The sequence below is a fragment of the Esox lucius genome, chromosome 7, assembly GCF_011004845.1.
Source record: "Esox lucius isolate fEsoLuc1 chromosome 7, fEsoLuc1.pri, whole genome shotgun sequence".
NCBI classification, from domain to species: Eukaryota; Metazoa; Chordata; class Actinopteri; order Esociformes; family Esocidae; genus Esox; species Esox lucius.
Window position 1 is genome coordinate 20848862 of NC_047575.1, and position 25375 is coordinate 20874236.

At 40.8% G+C, this 25375-nt stretch overlaps 2 protein-coding genes across 3 annotated transcripts; both read left to right on the forward strand.

The window, feature by feature from the left end:
- Positions 1-959: 959 nt before the first annotated feature.
- On the forward strand, positions 960-8213 carry rnf167 (ring finger protein 167). Its single transcript, XM_010893450.3, has 10 exons — positions 960-1139; positions 1547-1715; positions 1837-1917; positions 3005-3148; positions 3308-3395; positions 3708-3798; positions 5976-6081; positions 6184-6277; positions 6501-6581; positions 6683-8213. The coding sequence occupies exons 2-10, from the start codon at positions 1617-1619 to the stop codon at positions 7165-7167; spliced, it is 1269 nt and encodes a 422-aa protein (XP_010891752.1). The 5' UTR covers positions 960-1139; positions 1547-1616; the 3' UTR covers positions 7168-8213.
- A 3791-nt stretch (positions 8214-12004) lies between these two features.
- On the forward strand, positions 12005-24558 carry srrt (serrate RNA effector molecule homolog (Arabidopsis)). 2 transcript variants are annotated; one of them, XM_010893452.5, is made up of 20 exons: positions 12005-12129; positions 14150-14274; positions 14413-14556; positions 14659-14805; positions 15253-15441; positions 17064-17233; positions 17408-17607; positions 17858-17977; positions 18967-19156; positions 19250-19419; positions 19600-19661; positions 20022-20100; positions 20237-20431; positions 21008-21178; positions 21275-21428; positions 21537-21730; positions 21838-21994; positions 22236-22331; positions 22524-22637; positions 24297-24558. In XM_010893452.5, the coding sequence occupies exons 2-19, from the start codon at positions 14153-14155 to the stop codon at positions 22628-22630; spliced, it is 2667 nt and encodes an 888-aa protein (XP_010891754.1). In that variant the 5' UTR covers positions 12005-12129; positions 14150-14152; the 3' UTR covers positions 22631-22637; positions 24297-24558. The 2 variants fall into 2 exon arrangements, with proteins under 2 accessions (XP_010891754.1, XP_010891753.1); XM_010893451.5 differs by having other exon boundaries at positions 22524-22626.
- Positions 24559-25375: the final 817 nt, after the last annotated feature.

The window sequence follows — 25375 nt, forward strand, 5'->3', positions numbered from 1 at the left end:
TACGCCAGTGGTTCTGCCCCCTGGTAAACAGTGTGTGATTATGAAGTTACATTTGTGTATGACTTTTTCTTTTCAATCAAAGATAATTGTTCTGAAAGCAAAAACGAGGTATCAAAGTAAAAACATGTTTTTGAAATCAAATATTTTGCCATAGAGCACAAAATAAATACATTTTATTCTCAAAAATATTTCGATAACCAAAAATGTAGTTGGTTAGGCATAGTACAGTCATGTGAAAATGTAAAGACACCCCCTGGAAAGTTGTATTTTTTTGTTCCTAAAACAGTGGCTTATCTGATAAATATGAGATCTCTTTTCAATGGTTGGTCCTGAAGGGATCAGCTTGGTTAAATAATCAAGATGAGTCCCCTAGGTGTGAGCCCGTTCCCCCTATTTACGGTACCTGGTAAAGGGACATGATACCCCTCCACTTTTTAGAGGTAAAATTTAATTAAAATGTTTTTTGGAAGGAAGGTGTGTGATTGTTAGTCCAAAAATGTGCTAAAAAAGACATATAAAAAGAGATAGGACCTAATCTTTAGGTATAACTCTACAATCACATATTAATGTCCAATACTCATGATGTCATATTCTTATTATGGCCAGCTATTTAAATGCCTATAACAAGAGCTAGGATGCTAATAATTGTTGAAACTCTAAATAGTTATATTCTGGCAATTCCACTGAGTCAGTTGATACCACCTTTCATGGGCCCACAATATTTAACTGTGGCGGCACAGTTCAATGTACAGGATGTTCAGCACTCATTGTACATTAGTATTCTGTCAATGTAATTTAATGTAATGCAGTTTAATACATCTAGAGTGTAACTAGATTATCTTATATTATTATTCAACAACGGTCCAACAATACTTAGCATTATCTATTCCAAATGTGTCATTTTCAATGTTCTATAATCGATCATTCAAATTGTGGACTTTTATTTTGAAGGCCATAGTAGGACACGATTGTGTCAAGTTTCTTATACGTTTTCTAACGTATTATTCTTCTTGCCTGGTTACGACATATTCTCCCCAGATGTTTTTCTTTCGATAATAGAGACAATTCCAATCAGATCATTCGACCAGACAGTATTTTGAGGAGCACCCTGACATAACTTTCGATTGCGGTTATCCCTGGTAAGTCCAAATACGTGTTTGTTGTTGTTTTTAGCATACCTAGCTTACAGTAGTTAGCTAATCTTAGTTAGCTATCGACGTCAGGTAGGTACGGTAGTAGTCTGACCAAAAATAGCTACATTTAATTATTAGTGTAGTCAAACCAATACCGGCAAAACTGGTAGTTTTTTTTGTACGCATTTTAAGGCGTTTTAGCTTAGCGAACTTAGATGGATAGTTGGCTACTGTATAGCTTAGCTACGGTTATCTAGCTATGGTGATGTGTATAATGTAGTATTAATCGCCGTATCTTAACGTTAATTGTGGAAACTATTACATTGACTGACGAATTGGGTTTATTTGTGCGTGGAAGTATTATTATGCAATTGATTGGTAGATGTATTTTATATGTGCTTTTTACTTCTCAGGCTGAACTTCCCAGCTACCTGGCTAAGGTTACTACTACTCGGATCTACTACTGTACTACAGGGAAACAGGATGCTGGGTGTGTGGGGCATGGGTGTGAAACTAGGCACTCTCACTCTAGCGCTCTGCCTTACATTGACCCCCTTACCCGCACACTCATACATCTACGCAGTGAGTCCCCGTGATTGTATATCTGTAAAATGTTTATTGCCATTACATTTATCATTAATTCTGCAGTCCTTGTGTGTACTGTACTGGCAAAACACTTAACACTTGCCACATTGTCTGGTAGCATTACAGCAATAGGACCAATATGATGTTTGAGGACCTGCCTGCCTTGTTTGGATCTTCACTACCCAAAGAGGGACTTAAGGTGAGAGGACTATGATGGACAGAGCATACAGGAGCATCTATCTCAATAATTTAGACCTTTTTATCAGTTTACAGATGCAGTCTGGAACTTTTGAAACTGACAACATACTTGTTTAAAGGAGCACTGTGTAGAATCCTGCCTCTGTTTACAAGACTATATTTTGAACAATGACCCAACTACTCTCCTCCCATCCCTTTACCGAACGAAAGTGTTATAGTATTAGCTAATCCGCATGGAACATTTTGGGATTTAGGCTGGGGAGGTGAGAGGTAATAGTGCAAAGCGAGTATGACTTGACTAGTCAATGCAAATTGATAGACAGACCGGATTTGGAGGAATGAATTCAATGAGTTTTTCCTTAAGCAATAACATTTCTCAATATTAAAATTTAATATGTTGTCTTTGTACTATTTTCAATCAAATATAGGGTTAAATAATTTGCACATCATTGCATTCTGTTTTTATTGGCATTTTACGCATCGTCCCAATTTTTTGGAAACGTACAATCCAGTAGCAACCATGCCGTTTTTGTCCTGGAATGGGGTTGCGTTCACAATCCAAATCGCTACACCGCTTGGCTGGGTGGAAAAGTAGTGATACACCTGACCTACGTTTATGAAATGCTGAGCTTTTCTTGGACCACTGAGAGGTTGGCCATTGTTAGCAGCTAATCTCTTGTGGTTGTGGCAGCGTTTGGGTATGTGTGGCTATAATTCACCAGTACTCAGGCAAGGCTTACACCTCTCGTTCCAAGGGTTATCTACACCCCATCCTTTCCAGAACACTGGACATTATCATTCTTAGGGTCTTAACAGTATGCTTAGCAACTCTCTGAAAGTTTCCCTTTACATTGTTAGAGATGTCCCACGGTCAGATGTTTATTAGACCGTCCAACTCTGCAAGATACACGATGCTCAAACGGGTACATTCGTTGCCAATGTTCAACTCCAAAGTAGTTTTAATTACAATTAAAGATGCTATGTTACTGTTGCAATTACTTACTTGTACTCACTGGAAACATTATAAGTGTTAGTGCGATACCATGCAAAATCTGCTGAACTTAACTTTTTCTTTTGCCGTCTTTAAGGGTGTGTTAATTGAGTCACGACCACTCAATGGCTGCTCTCCATTAGAACCTCCACCACCACTGCCTACGTCTGGTGATGCCAATGCCACAACTATTAAGTACATCGTTCTCATCCGACGCTATGACTGCAATTTTGAAATGAAGGTTAGCGAGTGTAGCTATGCTGTTGCAATGCTTATACCTTGCTATTCAGTTATTTTTCTTCCTATAATCGGAGATCAAATTATTGCAAGATATTTAATGTATAATCGCACGTTTACATTAATTATTTTGATGCAAAGTATGTTTATATAATTAATCCAGGTACTGCATGCACAACAAGCTGGATTCAGTGCAGCCATTGTTCACAACATGTACTCAGAGACACTGCTCAACATGAACTACAGCAATGGTGAGCATCTTGAAATCATCTCCTTCACCAGGCTATGTTTTCTGCCACTTTCTTACTAAATAATTTAAGTTGCATCAGTATATACCATCATACCCTGTTTATAACCATCACGCTGTATAAACCACACCATTAATTTTATAGCTTTGTGTGTATACAAACCCAAGTATTAACCCCACCCATATATAAACTGCATTTGCCTGGAGAATTATGACAATTGTAATGACATTTGGGTGAAATTCTTCTGGCCATACAAGGGGCTCACTTCATCCTTTATCGGGGATGCTTTCTGTTCCCTTTTGTTTTTTTGTCTAGAAACCATTGCAGAGGAGATTGAGATCCCCTCAGTATTCACCAGTTACTATGCTTCCCAAATTCTCAGGACCTTCATTATTCCTGAACAAGGGTGAGTTCCAATGTAATGTATATTTTTGTAAATTCCATGACAGTATAATACTTTGTGAAATCATTCTGGGAAAATGTCCTGTGGAATGATTAGTCATATCTGATCAAGATCTTTGGCAAAGAAGATCACCGCTATGTTTACAATGGACCAAATGAAGCCCATGGTCTGCCACTGAAATAATTCTGAAGCCACTTCAAGGTGTTTTTATTAAAACCTAGTACTGATGAGCAATATGGAAGGATCCACAATCAACAAATTCACAAAAAGCATCACAATTCATTTTAGCATCCAGGGTATTGACAATAACATTTAAATAAACTGCTGTTGCAATAATAGTAGGACTTCCACAATATCAGATAGTCACTACACGATTATCATGGCCAAAATAATTCACAATAATGATATTATCGAAATACAGGGTTTTTCCTGGCTGAAAATTAGTCCACGGTGGTACCCCAACCCCTGCTAACCCGTGCTCTTCTGGACGCCCCTCTGTGATATACTTTATATAATATCTGGCCACTTGAAGAAAGAATACTATTATAGTGTTAAATCTGCCCTGTTGTCCATATCCACTTGGGCAGGTAATGCACACTACAATGTCCTCCCTAATAAAAGTAACAAGCAATATATCTATTGCATATTACATATTAACATGTTACATATTTGATATTTTTCAAACATATGTAGGATTTGGTGTTCTTCTCTACCTGTCCAGGACTAGTAGACATTTTATTGGATTTAAGTGCATCCAGCCTATAGTTTCTTCTTGGCTATTTTCCTAAGCCCCCAAACACATTGGCTCCAAAATTGGTCTGAGTATATCTGCTCAGTTACTGGTATTTTCACGCAAAACCATTTCTAGGGTTTACAAAGAATGGTGTGAAAAGGGAAAAACATCCAGTATGCGGCAGTCCTGTGGGTGAAAATGCCTTGTTGATACTAGAGGTCAGAGGAGAATGGGCCGACTGGTTCAAGCTGATAGAAGAGCAACTTTGACTGAAATAACCACTCATTACAACCGAGGTATGCAGCAATGCATTTGTGAAGCTACAACACGCACAACCTTGAGGTGGATTGGCTACAACAGCAGAAGACCCCACCGGGTACCACTCATCTCCACCACAAATAGGGAAAAGAGGCTACAATTTGCACAAGCTCACCAAAATTGGACAGTTGAAGATTGGAAGAATGTTCCCTGGTCTGATGAGTCTCGATTTCTGTTGAGACATTCAGATGGTAGAGTCAGAATTTGGCGTAAACAGAATGAGAACATGGATCCATCATGCCTTGTTACCACTGTGCAGGCTGGTGGTGTAATGGTGTGGGGGATGTTTTCTTGGCACACTTTAGGCCCCTTAGTGCCAATTGGGCATAGTTTAAATGCCACGGCCTACCTGAGCATTGTTTCTGACCATGTCCATCCCTTTATGACCACCATGTACCCATCCTCTGATGGCTACTTCCAGCAGGATAATGCACCATGTCACAAAGCTTGAATCATTTTAAATTGGTTTCTTGAACATGACAATGAGTTCACTGTACTGAAATGGCCCCCACAGTCACCAGATCTCAACCCAATAGAGCATCTTTGGGATGTGGTGGAACGGGAGCTTCATGCCCTGGATGTGCATCCCACAAATCTCCATCAACTGCAAGATGCTATCCTATCAATATGGGCCAACATTTCTAAAGAATGCTTTCAGCACCTTGTTGAATCAAGTTCTGAAGGCGAAAGGGGGTCAAAAACTTTGTCGAAGAAAGATTTACACAAGCATTTACCAATTGACCATGTTTGGAAGTTGTTTTAGATTTGGCCTGAAATAAGAAATTCATTAGTTGAAAAGAGAGAATGTACATCTTAACTCTTAAATCACTTGAGTTTAATTAGATTTTGTGTTAAGGGTAGGCACCAACCCTCATAACATTTTCTCTTGAAGCATTCCGCTGTCTCATATGCTTTGGTCATCTTTTGAGTCAACCAATCACATTAACCCCTGCTTTAAGGGCAGGATCTGCCTCCAAGACATGTTTAAGTGGAACTTCTATGTGCTGCTATTTTGGCCAGGTCTTCTTTAGGCAAATAGATGTGTAATCTCAATAAATGTAATGGAAACATGAAGGTAAAACAATTGAAGTTATGAAGAAATGCTGATGGTCCTTTATTTGGTTTACAGGGCATATGTGATCCTCAAGCCGGAGTTTGCCTTCCCACTCTCTTACTATCTCATCCCGTTCACTGGAGTGGTGGGGATGATCTTTGTTGTGATGGTTGTGGTACTGGTACGTGACCTTGGAAAGAGGCCCTGTGACAATGATCTTTAGTTGTTGATGTAAATCATTATAAATGTCTTGTCTTGTCTTGACTGTCTTGACTTGGTTTAGATTGTGCGCTGTGTACAGTACAAGAAAAGAATGAGGAAAAATAAGCTGACCAAAGAACAGCTAAAGAAGATCCCGATTCATAAGTTCACCAAAGGTAACAAGAGAAACTGTCTCATTGCACATTTTAAAGAGAATCTGTCACCAGTGTAACTGGTCAGACATTGCAAAACACATTGAAACTGCAGTATTTAATTACTTCGAGAATGTTGAGACACCTAATTAACAAAGAGTAGTCTGATTGCGTGCTCTTCTTTGCATTCCATTACAGTTGGCGTTACAATTCATATAATTTCCACATACTGTCAACTTTTTTCTAGGTGATAAATATGATGTTTGTGCTATTTGTCTGGATGAGTATGAAGAGGGAGACAAACTGCGTGTTTTGCCTTGCTCACACGGTAATACATTTTTTTGATAAGTCTCACTTGCATAGGTTATTCTCACAGTTCCAAGTCCATATGGTTTCAGTAACTCTTTATGTTTCCAATCATTTCTTCAGCATACCACAGCAAGTGTGTGGACCCCTGGCTTACAGAGACAAAGAAAACCTGTCCTGTCTGCAAACAACGCGTGACCCGGTCCAATCCAGAATACTCAGAATCGGAATCTGAGGATGATGGAGTGCGTGGTGGAGACGAAGAAGGTGTCGAGGGCGAAGCCGATACAGAGCGCACCCCTCTGCTCCGCCCCTCCAACTTGAGCACCTCCAACCCAGGGTCCCCCTCTGGTAACCCAGGGTCCCCCTCTGGTAACCCAGGGTCCCCCTCTGGTAACCCAGGGACCTACTCTGCCATTGTAACCACAGTAACCACTGCACAGTGCCTAGGATTCCCCGCCCACTGCAACTCACCCATTCTGGAGTATGAGGGCTACTACTCCCCCCATGAGGATTCCGACTCTGGTACTGAGGAGGAGGGAGTGGACTCCAGCCCTTCTGATGAGGACACTGCCCTGCTCATTGGTAGTGGTGCACTAAGAGTCTGAGAGCTATTGAGATTTAACTATGTTGTGCTAGTTGGAAAGGGTCCTTTTTTCCCACAGTGTGTCTCTCTCTCTCACATGCACACACAGAAACACACACACGGTTTATGGAGTTGTAGCTATTAGGTTGTTTCTTGTAGAACACTATTGTTCATTTGGTAACATAGAGCAGGTTTTACCTATTTTATCTCTTTAAACTTGATTTGCACAAACTGAATTGACTGCCAGGCAGTCTCAATCTTAAATGTCATTGTTATTTGATTGAAAAAACCTTGTCAGTGCCCTATTTGTCAAACTACATAACCCATATTTTTTCTTCAATGAGTGAGCAATGAGATAACCCATCTGAGATAAATGTAGCATGTTTATTATTTAATTGTTTATGATTGAGACTCATTAGTGTGCTGCTGTCTAATATGATAGGACTAATATGTCTTCCCCGTGCTAGCAGTATACCCTTTTGCATTTCTGTAACTGGCATTGTGCATAAATGGGAGGGTCATTTAGTTATTGAGTGATCATTTTTCCTGATGGGATGTTTATTTGTAATGGACAAGTAATCAGGTTATGCCAAAGGAGAATACTATTGTTCGCTGTAATACATTTTTATTCCCACGTATTGTTTAACCACTTTTACTAGTTTTTAAATGGTCAGTTGGTCCAGCATAAAATATTTTCAACCTCTTCTTCTATAGTAGAATGTTCAGAGATCTGAGTGATGTTGCAATAATTGTAGAAATCTTGTCTAAAACTTTAAAAAAAGAAATTCCAACAAACTCAGGAATATGAACACATTCAGGTTTAGGTAATTTTCTCCATGCATATTTTAACCTGCATAACAGTTACTGCATAGTATGTTACATATCTACATTTATTGCCTCCTCTGCTATAACTCTTGCTCTCTGTATTACGATGTCTACCTTTTCTTTATATGTTGACCTAGCAAAACTAGAATATGAAATCATAGATTGACACACTACATGGTAAATTGTATTCCTGTGTGACATATGTTTTCTTTTGGGCTTTTTAGTAAAATGTGCTTAAGCTGGGATGATAAACCTACACTGATCGTCACTGCCATACAGAGCACTTATCACACACATTTTGCTGCTAGTGTTCAATATAAGTAGACTACTAGAGAAATGTGACATTTGAAATTGAATATGCTAATATAGTTGGTTATTAGGACATTCATTTTATTAATGTATTATTAATTGTTTCATTTATTCAGGCAAAAAAGAAATATATAGATGTTTTTTCCTTTTCTCCCTGCCCTAGAAGCTGCGTAACGTCAGCCAGAATGTATCACTATTGGTGATAAATTGTCTTCATATACCATAACTGTGTGATTTGTAGATGTTAATCTTTATATATAGTATATGCGTCTCAAAGCTTAGCCCTACGTTTAATAAAATATCAACACAGATATGCAAAAGTGCACAGACTTTTAGATGCACAATAAAAACAGTCACGGTTAACAGTGAAAATATTAGATATCAATGCTTGAAATTGCCCAATAGACACCAGAATGTAGTTTAAAAGTACAACATAATTGTAATTGGCAACTCTGAGAGATTATAGATGTTAGATAGTCCTGGCTAAAAGTATTGACACTTCTCCATGTTCAAATAACATAATTGTCTCTAAAAGTACATTAATATTGATCAAAGTATTTGGTTTACACAATTCTTTATTTCACTCTTAGTATTCTAGAACCTTTGTCTTTGATTCATAACATACATTTACATTAAATTGTCTGAATGCCAACACTGTACTGGCAGTTTGGCCCATTCTTTTTGTTAACTGCTCCAGTTCTCCTACATCTCTCCACAAGGTTTCTATAGGATTTAGTTTTGGACTTGTTTGTTGGCCAGAATGGTCCAATGTTTATTCTAAAAGCATTCCTGGGTGCTTTTTGGTGTTTTTGATAAGTTCTTCTGGAAGACCCATGACCAAGCTCCAGCTTTCTGACAGTGGGTTTGACATTGCTTCCAAAAATGTCCTGATGGCAACATCAAGGGATCGGGCTACGGTGGCATGGATCTTAAACCCATGATAAAATGACGTATGGTGGAAACAGGAACATCAATGTCTCTGTAGATGGACTTGTAGCCTTGTCCATGCTTAGCTATAATATTGTGTGGCCTTAGACACATTCTTTTCTTAATGCTCGTTGCAGTACACACAGTGACACAAAACCAGAGAATGAGTAATTTTCTCAAACTGTTTTAATGTGTGATTTTCATATTGCAGGCACATGCAAGTCACCACAAAGAAGAATCACCTGCATGAAATCCAATTATTTCTATCAACTTTTCGAATGTGGCCAGACCATTTTGGAATTTCTTTGTGAAATAAGTAAACATTCTACAGTTTTTTCATATTTTTTGGTTTGCAAACAAACTGAAATTATTTTGAATTTCAAACGTTTTCTCGAAGGCATGGTGCATTTGTGTGTAATGCAGAAGAGTGACAATAATTTCGGACATGACAGGTTTTTGCTTTAACACTTTCTAAATGACTAAAAAAGCATACAGAGGAACTACCTACCACTAAAAACGAGGGAAAGCGTTACATTTTAACACCAGAACCAGTAATAAATCAGCAACAAGTGGTTAGACTGCTTATACTGCAGCATGCATATTGATAACACCCACATTGCAAAACAGATATGAAGCTGGTCTGTTATATATTCTTCTGATTTATATTTTATACACTCCGATAAAGTGCCTTCGGAAAGTACTTGGACCCACTAACTTTCAGCATTAAAGAAACACTTCCGGGTCACGAAAATTAGGAACATTTCTAAATAAAGGAGACCAACGTATTACTTCAAACCTGACATTATTTGAGTTTAAGAAATTTAGTTTAATTGTTTAAGAAAATTTACCTCTCAAAAAATTTACAACAATTCATATTTAATCATATTTAAATAAAAAGTGGGTATTAAAACACGTTCCAAGGGGAAAATTCAGACAATGCTAATTACTGAATATGGAATACATATTGCCTTGTAGCTAAACTATTGAATATTCCATAGAGAAAGCAATGTAGGAAATATTCAGGAGAGTGTGTAGAGTAAGACAAACCTGCAATGTAACTCAGTGGATATGAAATACATATTGACTTGTACAGAAAAAACTGTTCTATACGCCACAGTGAATGTATTGTAGGATATGTTCAAGAGAGTGGATAGAGTAAATATATGCAAAGAAATCAAGGGGCACTGTGTATTTGCTTCTTGTTGCTGGCATTTTACTCCGCCCATACCATTGGCCACAATGCAAATTACTTTATATGAAATACATATTGACTCATACAGAAAAAACTATTCTATACGCCGCAGTGAATGTATTGTAGGAAATGTTCAGGAGACTCTATAGAGTGACTATATGCAAAAACAAATCAAGAGGCACTGTGTATTTGCAATTGTTGACATTTTACTCCGCCCATACCTTTGGCCACAATGCTAAAGCAAATTAAAGAGGTTTTCAGAATCATACAAATCAAAACTAAGACAGAATAAGAAAATTACAGCAATTAGTGAGGTAATGTTCAAAAAGACAAAAGTTCTATTACTTGATGATAAAAAACATAGAATTGACTATGTATTGGCAAATTGTATACTCTGCATAAAGCTGGCAAGAGAGACATATGTGAGAAAATCAAAGTTTGAAGCCCCAAAAGACAACACATATTGCCGCAACCAGAGGAAATCTGGTAGAAAAGGAGAAAATGAAGTCCATTGGTCTTTTCAGGTTCCTCCACCTTTAAATTCTAATACGGTCAGTCTTAATGAAAAGAAAAGGATGGCCAATGATAAGAATGCACTGTGTAATGAGTCAAATTTGGCCTCATTACAGCAGGGTTTTATGAATGATCCAAAAATAACTATATGTAGATTAAAATACAGAGCTTCAAACTATTGGTTCAATTCAACTTTGCAGTCTTTATTACATCTCAGCATAGTAAAAATAACTGTTAAATATCTATACTCACAATCCATTACAGAAAGTTCAGATATTAAAGACAAATTTGCTGCTCCTTTGTTGTCTGCAGTTGAGAGGCCTGGATACACACTTAGGCATTGTGTATTAGAGCTAGTTTTGATAGAGATAAAACAGACCATTCCATCATTGAAATTAGGTCAGCATAATGACCTGCTAGATATTATATATACATTTCTCTCCTGCTTACAACAGTTGGTTATCAAAGCAATGGTCAGTGCTATGCCTACTGATCGATGTGAAATGTGCAAAAGCAGTTTCTCAGACAATGAGCATTATTTCAACTTGCATTTTCAGCTTAGATTAAGGACAGACACATCATCGATTGATATTCTCTTCAAACAACTAATCACCAACAAGGGGGTACCCAAGAAATGCAGTCAGTGTGATGTTGTATTGATTATACAAACTGTTTGGAACACCACACCAGATATTTTTGTGTTTTTGTGTCCTGTGTAGTAGATTACCTTACAGTTAAACTGAACTCAGTTCTTCCCTCTATCACTGCAGCATATAGAATAGTTTTTTCTGTATGAGTCAATAAGTATTTCATATCCTTTGAGTTACATTGTGGCCAGTGTTATGGGCAGAGTAAAATGCCTACAATTTATTATTTTTTTATCATATAGTCACTCTATCCTCTCTCCTGAACATTTTCTATAATACATTTTTACAATATACACTAAGCAAAGTGGCAAAATATATTCATTTGATATTCTCAATATCTTGTTTTACTGCGGACTTTTATTGTGAAGGCATAAGCCGAAAACCGGAAGTCTTATTGTTGCTACGAAATCTCGAATGTTTCCAGCATGACACTAGTCAGTTGTTTTTACCAAATGCTGCCCCGGAACAACTTCTAAAGTACTAAATCTGTTACCTGGAAGGGTTTCTCATTCTAACCTTTTCACAGCAGTGTAACCGATAACAGGTTTTTCTGAAAGTAATCCATTAAGAGGTAATGTAACTACAATACTTTGTAAAGTTATGTCATCGAAATAGATATCAAATCTGATTATACGTAAAGTAATGGCATATGTATACGATTGATTTGTAGAACGTACGTCCTTCTTCGGCTTGGGCCTAGTTGCTATTTTTCTGCCGCTAGTTCCTGCTAACGCTAACGGGTGATTAGCTTGGTAACTTACTAGTGTTATGGAGGCTAGCATGTAACTACTTAGCTCTCTGTCTCTGGATATGTGAACACAAAGGCACAGGTACTGTACATTGCCATTGGATATGTCTCACTACTATTGCTAAATCTAGTTTCATATTAATAAACAAACATATATATATTTAGCTAGCGCATTACGTAGTACTAAGTTGTAGTATATTTAGGACAGCCATTCCTGAAAACGCGGTGCATTTAGGACCTTCGTTTTTTTGTGGGGGAAAGTAGTTATTAACTTCCTTAGTCACCCATACAGTTTTAGCTAGTCCATTTTATAATAAAATCACGTGTTTAACGTTTAGGGGAAACGAATGTATATCACGCAATAGCGAACGACCGCACAAACCTGTATTCATTGTATGGTGGCCGTTGGGAACACCAGTGTACTGCACATGATTCACATTTTTATTTAGTTTGCTATACAATCATCGGCGGACTCCACCAAAAAACCGCACAAACGCAATTCCTTTCTATACAACCCCATCAGTAACTCAACCCGCCCAAGGCCATTTTTGCCCACACAGTGTCACTACAATTAGCACAATTGTATAGGAAACCATCCCATCTGGCAACACTGGTACTGCGCCAGTTACCCGGTCATGAATTAAAGTTACATTACGTTTTGTACGCCCAAAAGGCCAACTAATAACGGTAAACACTGGGAGAACCAAATATCTTAATATTTGCTTGTTGCAAAGGGTACAGTAGATGGAAAATGTTTTCGAAAACTCTGGGCTGCTCCCGACGAGTAACACCGATCACATGATCATCAGAAATGTGTTTCTATTAGGCCTATAAATTAATCATGCAGACAATGACGGGTTTATAACTGTCGTTATCATCCTGGGGCGGGTAGCGTTGTTCGTTAGTATCATTTACTGAATGTAGGTCTTAAGGTCCATTAGCTTATTTGCTTTATGTTTCACAACAAGGACCCTTAACCTATCAGGTTTAAAAAGTTCTATTCAAGGCTGTTTTTCTTTAGTTTTTTCTCTCACACATTATTTTCTCTATACATTACCCTTAATAAAACCTAGGACTACTGGGTTTTATCAAGGTTATTCTCAAATGAACTTCTGAGGTGGAATTCCATTAGGCCTATAGATATATTCAGTTGTTGATTAAGTGTTCTTAGGCTATGCTTAGAGCATCAAGCCCATTCAAGTTATATGGCGCTAGAGGAGAGATTTGGAGAAATTGAGATGTTAAAACAAATGGACATTCTGTTGTAATGTTGCATAATCAGGGAGATAAAACATATTCCCCTGACTGACATTTGATGTAGCTTTGAGTATACTTTGCTCTTTCTACTATCATCATTATTCTCTTGTATTATTTATATAGTCAAACTATCACACGTTTCAAACAGGTAATAGGCTATAGCAAATAGAAAAATTCCATAATGTCATGTAGCCCTGCAGTGCATTCACTACGCTCCACTGTTGTACCCCGCCAGACTCCAGCAGCATGGGTCAACTTGAAATATGTCACAACCCTGTTTCCGAAACAATTGTGATGCTGTGTAAAATGTAAAGAAAAACAGTATGCAATGACGCGCAAATCATTTAAACCCTATATTCAATTGAAAACAGTACAAAGACAACATGTTGAAACTGAGAAATGTTATTGTTTCTTGAAGGGGAAAAAATGCCCACTTTAAATTTGATGCCTGCAACATGTTTGACGTCCCTAAAATCATGCTATTAATACCTTACTAAGGTCCAATTTGACAATGCTACGTCTTGTATTTGCTTGCTACCTGCATACCACTGTTTATACTAATTTGTTCCCTGATTTAATATCCAAGGTGATGGCGGACAGTGATGATGAATATGATCGCAGAAGGAGAGACAAGTTCCGTCGTGAGAGGAGTGACAACTACGACCGCTCCAGAGAGAGAGAGGACAGGCGCAGGGATGACTGGAATGATCGGTGAGTACGCTGTGTATAGAACAAGATAATAGCACTCTTGTAGCATAGGAAGCAACTGGAAAACATGGGAAATCCGATAAAAGGCCCAATTCCTGCCACGCATGGTATTTCACACATTTTTTCTGTTTCCGTTTACTGGCGCCCATCTGCCAGAGAGTGGGACCGGGGCAGGGAGCGACGCAGCCGGGGGGATTATCGTGACTACGACCGGGGACGCAGGGAGAGGTTCTCCCCACCCAGGCACGACATGAGTCCCCAACAGAAACGCATGAGGAGAGACTGGTGAGAATCAAATTGATCTCCACAACTTACGTTACTGTTTTTTTTTTTTGTGACAAAAGTGCTTGAATTGATCCATTCTTTTTTTATATATATATATATCAGGGATGATCATGGAGGAGATCCTTACCATGGGGGCTTTGACTTAGGCTATGGTGGTGGTGGAGGCCCCAGTTATGCCCCTCCACAGCCTTGGGGCCACCCTGACCTACACCTCATGCAGCCTCACCATGGCATTCCCATCCAGGCAAGGTGAGGAAATTGTCAACTGCATAATGTTTCTGTCTGGAGTTGTGACTGTTATACCCAATAGATCGGCTTGCCTCGGTAGTCACTGCTTTAATATCCCTTTTATATAATACCTAAAAGCTGTGAATTTCTCCTTGTTGTGAATTATTATTATTATTATTATTACAGACTTTTTCTGGAAATTATTTGAAAGGCACCTCCGCAAAAAGCCCAATATTGGCAAATTGGCTAATTTCCTAGTGGTGATTTTAGTACGGGCTTAACGTAACACGGAGGCTGCATATACAACTTGCTGCCAAGATGGGGAAATGTTTTCTGTATAAAAGTATAAACATTGCCAAATTATTTTCAGGATTCTATCTGAAAGGAATGTAAGTAACTGGTTATGTAAATAAATGTAACCCTGTACTTTGTGTTTTAGACTATGTAACCCTGTACTTTGTGTTTTAGACTAGGTAACATCCATGATATGGATTTGGGCTTGCCCCCTCCAGTGATGAAGAGCTTTAAGGAGTTCCTGCTGTCCCTGGATGACTCGGTGGATGAGACCGAGGCAGTCAAACGTTATAATGAGTACAAGATAGACTTCCGACGGCAGCAGATGCAGGACTTCTTCCTTGCTCACAAAGATGAAGAGTGGTACGATTGTCATAGCCTTTGCTGTACAGATGTTGCTATTACTTTATCATGTGAATTAGACTGGCAAGATGGAAAACCTTACAGAAATTGTCAGTCAATTATCTGAAATCAAATGTAGTGTTTGTGAAAGATGTTGACTCACTGTTTTAACCAGCTGTGATATCAAGACTAGTTTATAACTATAATATAAAAAGGGTCTACATCAAAATGTGAACTTAATGAACATCCTTAACATACCTTTAAGTTATTGAAAGTGTTGAAAATAGTATTTTGGGCAGGCTTGTCTTGCATACCATGCCAGTTTTAAATATGAATAGTGGGTTAATACATTGGGTGGGCGCTATGATGAATATACAGGTCAGTAGTTAGTGGTAAACCAGGGGTAGGCAACATCAGTCCAAGAAGGGCAAAAAAAAACGTATTTTGCTTCTTCATGCTAGTGAATTGCATTCCACTGGTGAAATCTGAATGGTTTCCCCCCCAAATCTGAATGGTTTTGGCTCTCCAGGACTGGAGTTGCATACCTCTAGTGTAGGTACGCAGTACAGAATATTTGATTTTGCTCTGAAGCGGGTATGATCGGACTGTCAGATTCCGCGGTTCCTAACAGAGTACGATTGTCTGTTTTGATTATTACGCTATTTTCACAGGTTTGTCCAGGGATGTTTTTACAATGTCAATGCTCTTTTTTGATTTCTGAACATAACCTTCTTCCCTCCCACTCCTCCCCCTACCCACAACAAGGGTTTTGAAGATGAGAAAAACTGGAACTCCTCGCAGGAATCGTTGTTAGACAGCTAGGGCTCGCACTGCGCACAATGCAGTTGCTCTTAGACGTACAGTACCAGGGATTTTAGCTAGACAGACAAATAAACCACATGCGCGCATGGAAATATTTTTTCTTTTCTTTAGTATGTGATTGCTTTTTTCCCCCCCATTTTCTTTTTATATTTGGATCAAATCGAATCCCAAAACCGAAAACGAAATTGTGTGCACAAACTCAGTAGGGGGGTGAAGTGGAGCGTGTTTTTACAGAAGAGACCCCTCTCAGTATATATGTGTTGTTATACTGGGAGAAGAAAAGGTAAATTTAGTCCACACCATGGAAAATGTGCCTTTCTGAACTGTAAAATTCTGCACTGTTATGTTCATTCATTTTGTAACGTGTCCTATATGCCTTTCTGACACATTTTTGGTGAGTTGATCTAAGGCATACTGATATTTCACAAACAACTGTACTCACACACAAACATAACACCATGCAAACTTTGTCATGGATCTTGTATTATGCACCCAAAACCCTTGAGAGTTTCTAGAATGTTCAGGGCCACAACCAAAGGGTTTCTTTATTAGACAGTAACTTGAGTACACTTAGTGGCATTTCTGCCCCCTCATAAGGTAATGTATCAGTTAAGAATATTTAGAAACCTCAGTTGTCCTCAGTAATTTTTACATTTGATCTAATGTTTGGCAAAACACTGAAATTGATTGGTCCCAGTTCAGTGCTGTAGGACAGTTTACTTAGCCTGGCCATGCGCACAAGTATGTTCTCTGACATATACCTCTGCTTCCCACCCCTTCCTCTGTCCTGCGCCTTTTTGGGGAAATTGTTGTGAGTGCAGGTTCAGATCCAAGTACCACCCGGATGAGACAGGCCGGCGGAAGGCTGAAGCCCACAGTGCCCTACAGAACCGGCTGAATGTTTACATGTTCTTGTTGGAGAATGGGTGGTTTGACAATGTCTCCCTGGACATGGAGAGAGCCCAAGCCATCATTAAGGTCTTGGATGCAGGTAGTGTACTGAGGTTGTTGGGTCTCTTAGTGGCTAAATGAATCTTTCTCTTAAAAATATCAACATTAGTTTTAAGCAGTCTCGGGAGGAAAGTGCAAGTACTTGTTAGTCACTAATATATTGGTAACCTCATGTTCTTTACTGTTCACTCACTCTTCTCTCTTCCACCTTTAGCGGTGATTAAGATGGAGGGAGGGACTGATCATGACCTGCGGATTCTGGAGCTACCTTCCGAGGAGGAAGAGGATGGAGAAAGGGCATACAGGGTGGCATCAGGGGGTCTTGGAACTGAGCCCCCCAAAAAAGAGGAGCCCATGAATAAGCATGGGGACAATGACTGCAAACCACCTGCAGACATTGAGCAGGAAGAGAAGGTATGCTCAAACATTGTCTGTACCAATGTCTACCCTGCTCTTCATTCTTAAGAACAGGAAGTCATCATGGTCATTTAGACAATGAAATGATAAGTGACCCCTAAAATTGGGCGGTATGGTCTTTTGATGTAAGCCACTAGTGCTCTGTGAAGGGGAGAGCTGTACATTTTCAACGACTGTCCATCAATGGACTAACCTAGACGAGACAGATGTTCTGTATTTACTGTTTTGTCCTTTAACTCTGCCACAGGGGGAGAAGGATGCCTGCAACACAGAGAAGGATGGAAACAGTGGTGGGGAGGGAACAGGAGGGAGTGAAGGAGAGGACAAAGAGGGAAAGGGCCAAACGGTTGTGTCTGAACCTAAGAAGGTAACTGTCTAGTCCCCATGTGTCTTACTGTTGTTGTTTGGATGGAACGTAGCGCTCTATTCTTAACACTAGAACCGCCAGGCCTTTCAGACCCCCAGTATCCGCCAGAGCCGAATGCCGTTTGGCGTCATTAGCATACAAATCGTCCCTATTAGCGTGGACGTTCTCCTCCACAGCGTCACCATCCAGGCAGAGCATCCGTTCATCTACTGGGTCGTCATCAAACTATAGTCTAAAAAAGAACATCTTTGGTGTTTTGTGAATAATTATGTAGTCTAATACATTTGTAAAATCTTAATCTTCAGTAAAATAAGCAGCGAAAATTCAAAGAGAGACGATTGGATGTTTGTGCGATTTAGTTTCTGTCTCTCCTAAAATAAAAACAGTGACTTGTAATACCTTTGTTGAATTGGTGACTGGTAAACAATATCCTTGGTATTTCGTTTCGTGAATAATTATTTAGCATAATACATTTGTAGAATTAGCCTACACAATAAGCTTAATTAAATAGTTGAATGGTCATGCAAATATTCTATTTCATTTGTATGTGGGAGTATCGCGCATTCTTCCATTGACGTCATGCATTCAGTGAGGGGTGATTAGCACATGGGTACCAATGCTAAGTGCCGTGGGCTATTGGCGGATTAAGTTGGAAAACAGGGTTAAGATAATAGGTAAATAGTCTCTAAATAGTTTTCTGAACAATGCTTATTTAGCAAAGGTCATGGAAGGGGGAGGTTGTAGTTTTAAAATGGCAGTTTTATTTTAATTACAAACTCAGACGCCAATTGGCGTAGACATTTGGCGGTTCTGGTGTTAACTATTCTTAAATTCAGCTGTGTGTGGACTTCCGTTTCATTTAGCATTGAAGACGATGTGAAATTTGAGTTGCTCACACAGGTCTCATATGAGCTCAAATTGAGTTAATTGATTTTGAGTGGATCCATTGACCCTTGCCACTACGTTTTCCTTTCCATTTTGGATTTCAGCTAAGCAAAAAGAGGAAAAGGAAGCACAGTGGAGACAGCGAAGATGACCCCAGTGCCTCAGAGAGTGACTCAGACCTGGACTCCAACTCCCATCATTCCTCTGACAAACCTGCAGAGAGGGAGGAAGGTGAAGAAAAGGATGATGAGGAAGGGGAGGACAAGGACGAAGAGGAGGAAGAAGAGGGTGAAGGTGAGCAATGACAAGACAGTGACATGGTGTTTTATTTTTTTATGTGCAAATTGTAGTATTCAAATACACCCCCCCTCCCTTCCAATGGTTTAGCTGATGGGAAAAAAAGCAAAGAGGAGAAACCAAAGGAGAGAGAGAGGGAGAAAGAAGAGGAGAAGAAACCCAAGGAGGACCAGCCCCCTAGACCCCGGCCTCTCCACAGGACCTGTTCTCTATTCATGAGGACCATCGCCCCCACCATCACCAAGGCCGAAATCATAGCTGTGAGTTCAGTCGATCAATCCGACATACTGAACATGTGTATAGACTGTCAGAATTACACACTGAAATCCTAACTCCTGTTAGAAAGGTTACATTGACCCAAAGCTCTTTTAGAAAAAGGCACAGATGCACTCACACACACAATGATTAAAATATCCTGTTGTTTCTGCCTCCCTTCTCAGCTTTGCCGGAGATACCCTGGGTTTATGCGAGTATGCTTGTCTGATCCCCAACCAGAGCGCAGGTTAGTGAACCCATAGCCTAAATCTCTGCTGCTCCATGCTGCTAATGTGATAGTGGACTGAGGGTGGGTTAGCAGGGCTCATGCTGATGCAGGGGATTTCAGAATTCTGCCAGAAATGTCATGTTGGCGCTGATCAGGGAATCCTCAAAAACTGAGCATCCAGACAAGAAGGGCACTAGTCAAGAGGCCAATGGCATCTCTGAAGGAGTAACAGCCTTCCATGGCTGAGCTGGGAGACACTATGCATACTGCAACAATAGCCTGAGTGCTTCACAAGAGTGGCCTCCATGGGTGAGGGCAAGAAGGGGAAGAAACGCAACTTTTGTTCACCTCGAGTCGCCTCTCCATCCCATGTGTCAGGTTCTTCCGTCGCTGCTGGGTGACGTTCAACCGTAGTGTCAACATCAAGGAGACCTGCTGGAACCTCCAGAACATCAGAGTGAGTTTGACCAAGAGCTCAGCGTTGTCAACCTTTTGAACTGGAATGCGGTGACTGGCGATGTGCTGCACTGTAGTTATGTAGCAGGAAGGTAAGTAGGCCTTGACCTTGTCTGTTGTCTCTCTGCTGCGTCAAGCTGCGAGACTGTGAGCTGGCCCCAGTGGTGAACAGAGACCTGGCTCGGAGGGTTCGTAACGTCAGCGGCATCACTCAGCACAAACCGGTGCTGCGCAACGACATCAAGCTGTCAGCCAAACTCATCCACTCCCTGGACGACAGGGGACGTCTGTGGAGCAACAAGGCCCGCGGAGATGCAGGGTCCGCTATGGAGGTACTGCGTGTGCATGCAGATAACACGATGCAGGGTCCGCTAGGGAGGTGCTGCGTGTGCATGCAGATAACACAATGCAGGGTCCGCTAGGGAGGTGCTGCGTGTGCATGCAGATAACACGATGCAGGGTCCGCTAGGGAGGTGCTGCGTGTGCATGCAGATAACACGATGCAGGGTCCGCTAGGGAGGTGCTGCGTGTGCATGCAGATAACACGATGCAGGGTCCGCTAGGGAGGTGCTGCGTGTGCATGCAGATAACACGATGCAGGGTCCGCTAGGGAGGTGCTGCGTGTGCATGCAGATAACACGATGCAGGGTCCGCTAGGGAGGTGCTGCGTGTGCATGCAGATAACACGATGCAGGGTCCGCTAGGGAGGTGCTGCTTGTGCATGCAGATAACATGACAGTAATTTATGTTCATTTATATTCTACGTCCTTGTAAGGACTTTTGGTACTTAAGATGTGAGTAAAACAAGCGCACACGCACACACACACAAAGCAAGTGGGCGTCTTTAATTTGCAATGCATAAAATTACTTTCTTGGATGTTCATGACCATATTGCACGTTTCTTCCAGGTTGCAACTCAAAACCCGATCCTGAAGAACATCACTGACTACCTGATAGAAGAGGTGAGCGCTGAGGAGGAGGAGCTGCTGGGGAGCATGGGAGGAGCTGACACAGAGGAAGGCACCAAGGAGGGCAACCCGGCCGAGATCACGGTGGAGAGAGACGACAAACTGGTCAAGGTGAACAAACGTCTTCCCATGTCCTTACGGGGAACTAGGGCGTAGCATGCTGTAAAAGGAGCGTCTTAACAGTTGGTTTCCTGCGTCGTGTGCCAGGTGTTGGACCGTCTCCTGTTCTACTTGCGTATTGTCCATTCCATCGACTACTACAACAATTGCGAGTACCCCAGCGAGGATGAGATGCCCAACCGCTGCGGCATGATCCATGTGCGTGGGCCCATTCCCCCCAACCGCATCACACACGGGGAAGGTGAGCCTCATTCAGCACTGTCCAGGCACACGTTGAACCCCCATACATGATACACTGACAGACTCTTGACTGACTGCCGCCCCCCCCCCCCCCCTGTGACGGACCCAGTGTTGGAGTGGCAGAAGACATTTGAGGAGAGGCTGAGCCCACTGTTTACCATGAAAGAGAAGCTCTCTGAGGACGAAGCAATCAAGATGGGACGGAAGGATCCTGAGCAGGAGGTGGAGAAGTTTGTGTCAGCCAACACCCAGGAGCTGGGCAAGGATAAGTGGCTCTGCCCTCTCAGTGGCAAGAAATTCAAGGTGTGTTGAGCGTAGTTTAATAATACTGCATTGAGCGTACTGGCCTTCATATCCCTAGTCATAGTGTGGTGCCTTACTATGTGATTCTGTCCCCTCTGCCTGGCCAGGGCCCAGAGTTTGTGCGGAAGCACATCCTGAACAAACATGGTGATAAAATTGAGGAAGTGAAGAAAGAGGTGATGTTTTTCAACAACTTCCTTATGGATGCCAAGCGACCTTCTCTCCCAGAGATCAAGCCTCCTCCTCCAATTGGTCCAGGACAAGGTGAGGGAAGCATTGAGGATAGAAATACATTGAATAGAGCTGGTGTGATTCCTTTAGCTAATCAAATCTGTTCCACACCTTCCATTTGTATTTGAATGTTTTGTAACTGAAATCCTCCAACAGCCCCCTGGATAGCAAATGTGTTTAGAATATAAGTTAATGTAAGTAATGCTGTATCATTAAATCTGAAAGTATAATTTTCCTCTCACTTTTTGTCATTGTTCACCCAATCTTTCTTCAGTTCTCTCTCCAGGCATGCCCTTCCCTCCCCAGGCTCCCCAGGGCCTAATGGGCTTCGGGCCTGGCCAGCCTCGTCCTCCTGTCATGGGATACGGAGGTAACCATCTACTTCCTTATCTTGTCATTATTAAACCATCCATCATAGTGATTTATTAAGAGCTTTTTACATTGGCACTTGGTGAGTCTTTTTGTACAAATATAGCTTACAACAGATATGTGAATAATTTGATTGCAGCTTTGAGGTATACCATTTTTAACATGACACATACTATACCATTCTCTTCCCAAGGTGGACCTCCTTACCCACCAAACCAGTACGGTGGCGGCCGGGGTAACTATGACAACTTCCGTGGACAGGGTGGTGGCTACCCTGGTAAACCCCGCAACAACAGGTGAGCCAATGGTCAGTTATGGACGAACACTGCACCAGCACCGTCTTTTAAGCTTGACACAACTCTGAGAGCCTGAATGGAGCTCTTCACTACTGTATATTGTCCCAATACCAGAAAACCCAGAGGGGCAGTATCACTAATGTACTCATTATCCTTGCAGTCAGAGAAGTTAAAATTCTTACCCTGTGGTGTATGTATGAAAAGCAAGGCATGTGGGGTGTGGTAAATGTATGAAAAGCAAGGAATGTGGGGTTTGGTATATGTATGAAAAGCAAGGAATGTGGGGTTTGGTATATGTATGAAAAGCAAGGAATGTGGGGTGTGGTGTATGGCCAGTATACTCCAGCCAATAGTTGATTTTAGGCACAAAGGATTGCACAGTTGCTTTATTGCGCTTATAAACGGGTTACGGTAAAAACTGATCAGTGGTATATGATCTCTTAGAAACCGACTGGTTTGAATCCTGAAGGCTGATAGCCATGATATGAGATCATATAACACAGGTATGACATCACATCATTCTACTAGGGATGCAAAAGTAGTGGGCCCACGGTTCGGTAGGAATTGGGGTTTGTGGGTCACGGTAAGGGCGTTTCGGTATGATTGATGTCAATTAGAGGTGTTTCCTATTGTGTAGCTGACAGTGGCAAAGCAATACTTGCAGGCTGTACTTTGTTTACAGTCTTCTTACCCTTGACGAAGGCGGTGCCTCTTCAAATTTGTGTTCATTAGTGCTTGCCATTGGCATGTTGGAGCTGAGAGAATATTTGTTTTGTTTCCCCTCTCTTCATGCGATGCCTTTAGGGAGGTTTCCTACTGAGGTGTCATTGCAAATTGTCCATTCATTGTGCTTACGATTGCCACATTTTGAGACATTGCTGTGGAGTAAAGTTTTTTCAGCCCTCAGGAGCCCCTTAATGTTCTGGGGCCCCAAGCAGCTGCCTGCCTTACCTGTTCACAAGCTACATGTCTGATTCTGTGGATCTGAATCTACAACATGCGTGTAGTCTGCAGCACAATAAGCATGTTTTGGAACACGTGTGTGTGTGTGTGTGTGTGTGTGTGTGTGTGTGTGTGTGTGTGTGTGTGTGTGTGTGTGTGTGTGTGTGTGTGTGTGTGTGTGTGTGTGTGTGTGTGTGTGTGTGTGTGTGTGTGTGTGTGTGTGTGTGTGTGTGTGTGTGTGTGTGTGTGTGTGTATACAGGTGTGTGTATTGAACCATTGGGGGCGTACCGAACCATGTACCATTGCATCCCTACTTTTTTACTGCTGTAATTACTTTGATAACTGTTTTGTAAGAGCAATAAGGCATGTCAGAAGTTTGTGATATATTGCCACTATAGCCTACAGTGGCTAAGTGCTGTTTCCAGGCACTCTGCCATGCGTTGTGCCTAAGAATGACTCTTAGCTGTGGTTCATTGGCCATATAAGACACCCTTTGTGCCTTATTGCTTACATATACCACAACTATCAGACAATAAATTTTCAGGATTCTAACCATCCGTTTTATAAGGTCTCAAATTCCATTGCTTTCATCAGCATTCAGGTATAGAACCACCTTATTTATAATTATGCTTAAACCTGTTTCATTTTCTTTCTCACTTTTTCCATGTGTGTACTGGTCTTCTCTCTGCTGTGCTGCGTCTCTCTGCATTCCGTCTGTTTCCTTTAGAATGTCCCGCGGAGATCCACGAAACATCATTGAATACCGTGACCTGGATGCGCCTGAGGACATGGACTTTTTTTAGACTACCATTTAATTATTTCAATCTCTTTTGCTTCTAATCAATGTGTAGTTTCCCTTTCTCATCCCCATATGTTAAGTGTTGTTGTTATTTTAATTTTTTTTGGGATGTCTGCAGGGCAAAGGCCTAATACAATTGGAATAAACTTGAATTGTAAAAAAAATTAAAATCATAAATGTGGAGACATTGGCACAATTGTCCTGTCCTCTATTTCGTAGTTTAATAATACTGCATCTGAACATACACTTCAGCATCCATAATCAAACCAACTTCATGGCCACAAATGTTTCTTCCAGTGAGACTGGAACTCACAATTTCTTGCTTAGTTTCTAAATCTGAAGTTAGAACCCTGTTTCCAAAAAGTTGTGACGCTGCATAACATGCTAACAAAAACAGAATGCAATGACGCGCACATCATCATCCCTATATTCAACTGAAAATAGTTCAAAGACAACTGAAATGTTACTGGAAAAATATGCCCATTTTAAATTTGATGCCAGCAACGTTTCAAAAAGTTGGGACGGGGCATGTAACTGCGTTACATCACCTCTTTACATTAGATTTACAGTATTTTAACAATGTGTTTGGGAACTGATGAGACAAATTGCTGTAGTTTTGAAAGTGAAATGTTTTCCCAATCTTGCTTGATATAGGATTTCAGCTGCTTAACGGTTCAGGATCTCCTTTGTCATATTTTACGTTTCATAAATGTGCCAAATGTTTTCAATGGGTGACATGTCTGGACTGCAGGCAGGCCAGTTTAGCACCCAGACCTTTTTACGACAGAGCCACGCTGTTATAATATGTACAGAATGTGGTTTGGCATTGTCTTGCCGAAATAAGCAAGTCATTCCCTGAAAGATGTCATCTGGATGGCAGCATAAGTTGCTCCAAAACCTGTGTATATTGTTCAGTATTAATGGTGCCTTTACAGATGTGCAAGTCACCCATGCCATGTGCACTAATGCACCCCCATACCACCACGGATGCTGGCTTTTGAACCGTG

Excerpts from the sequence above, each read along its gene's own strand:
- rnf167 (XM_010893450.3), top strand. The coding sequence starts at position 1,617 with ATGCTGGGTGTGTGGGGCATGGGTGTGAAACTAGGCACTCTCACTCTA. Across the intron at positions 1,716-1,836 it reads CACACTCATACATCTACGCA|CATTACAGCAATAGGACCAA; the intron begins GTGAGTCCCCGT and ends ATTGTCTGGTAG. Across the intron at positions 6,278-6,500 it reads GATTCATAAGTTCACCAAAG|GTGATAAATATGATGTTTGT; the intron begins GTAACAAGAGAA and ends ACTTTTTTCTAG.
- srrt (XM_010893451.5), top strand. The coding sequence starts at position 14,153 with ATGGCGGACAGTGATGATGAATATGATCGCAGAAGGAGAGACAAGTTC. Across the intron at positions 17,234-17,407 it reads CATTAAGGTCTTGGATGCAG|CGGTGATTAAGATGGAGGGA; the intron begins GTAGTGTACTGA and ends TTCCACCTTTAG. Across the intron at positions 19,420-19,599 it reads CCAAGGCCGAAATCATAGCT|CTTTGCCGGAGATACCCTGG; the intron begins GTGAGTTCAGTC and ends CTCCCTTCTCAG.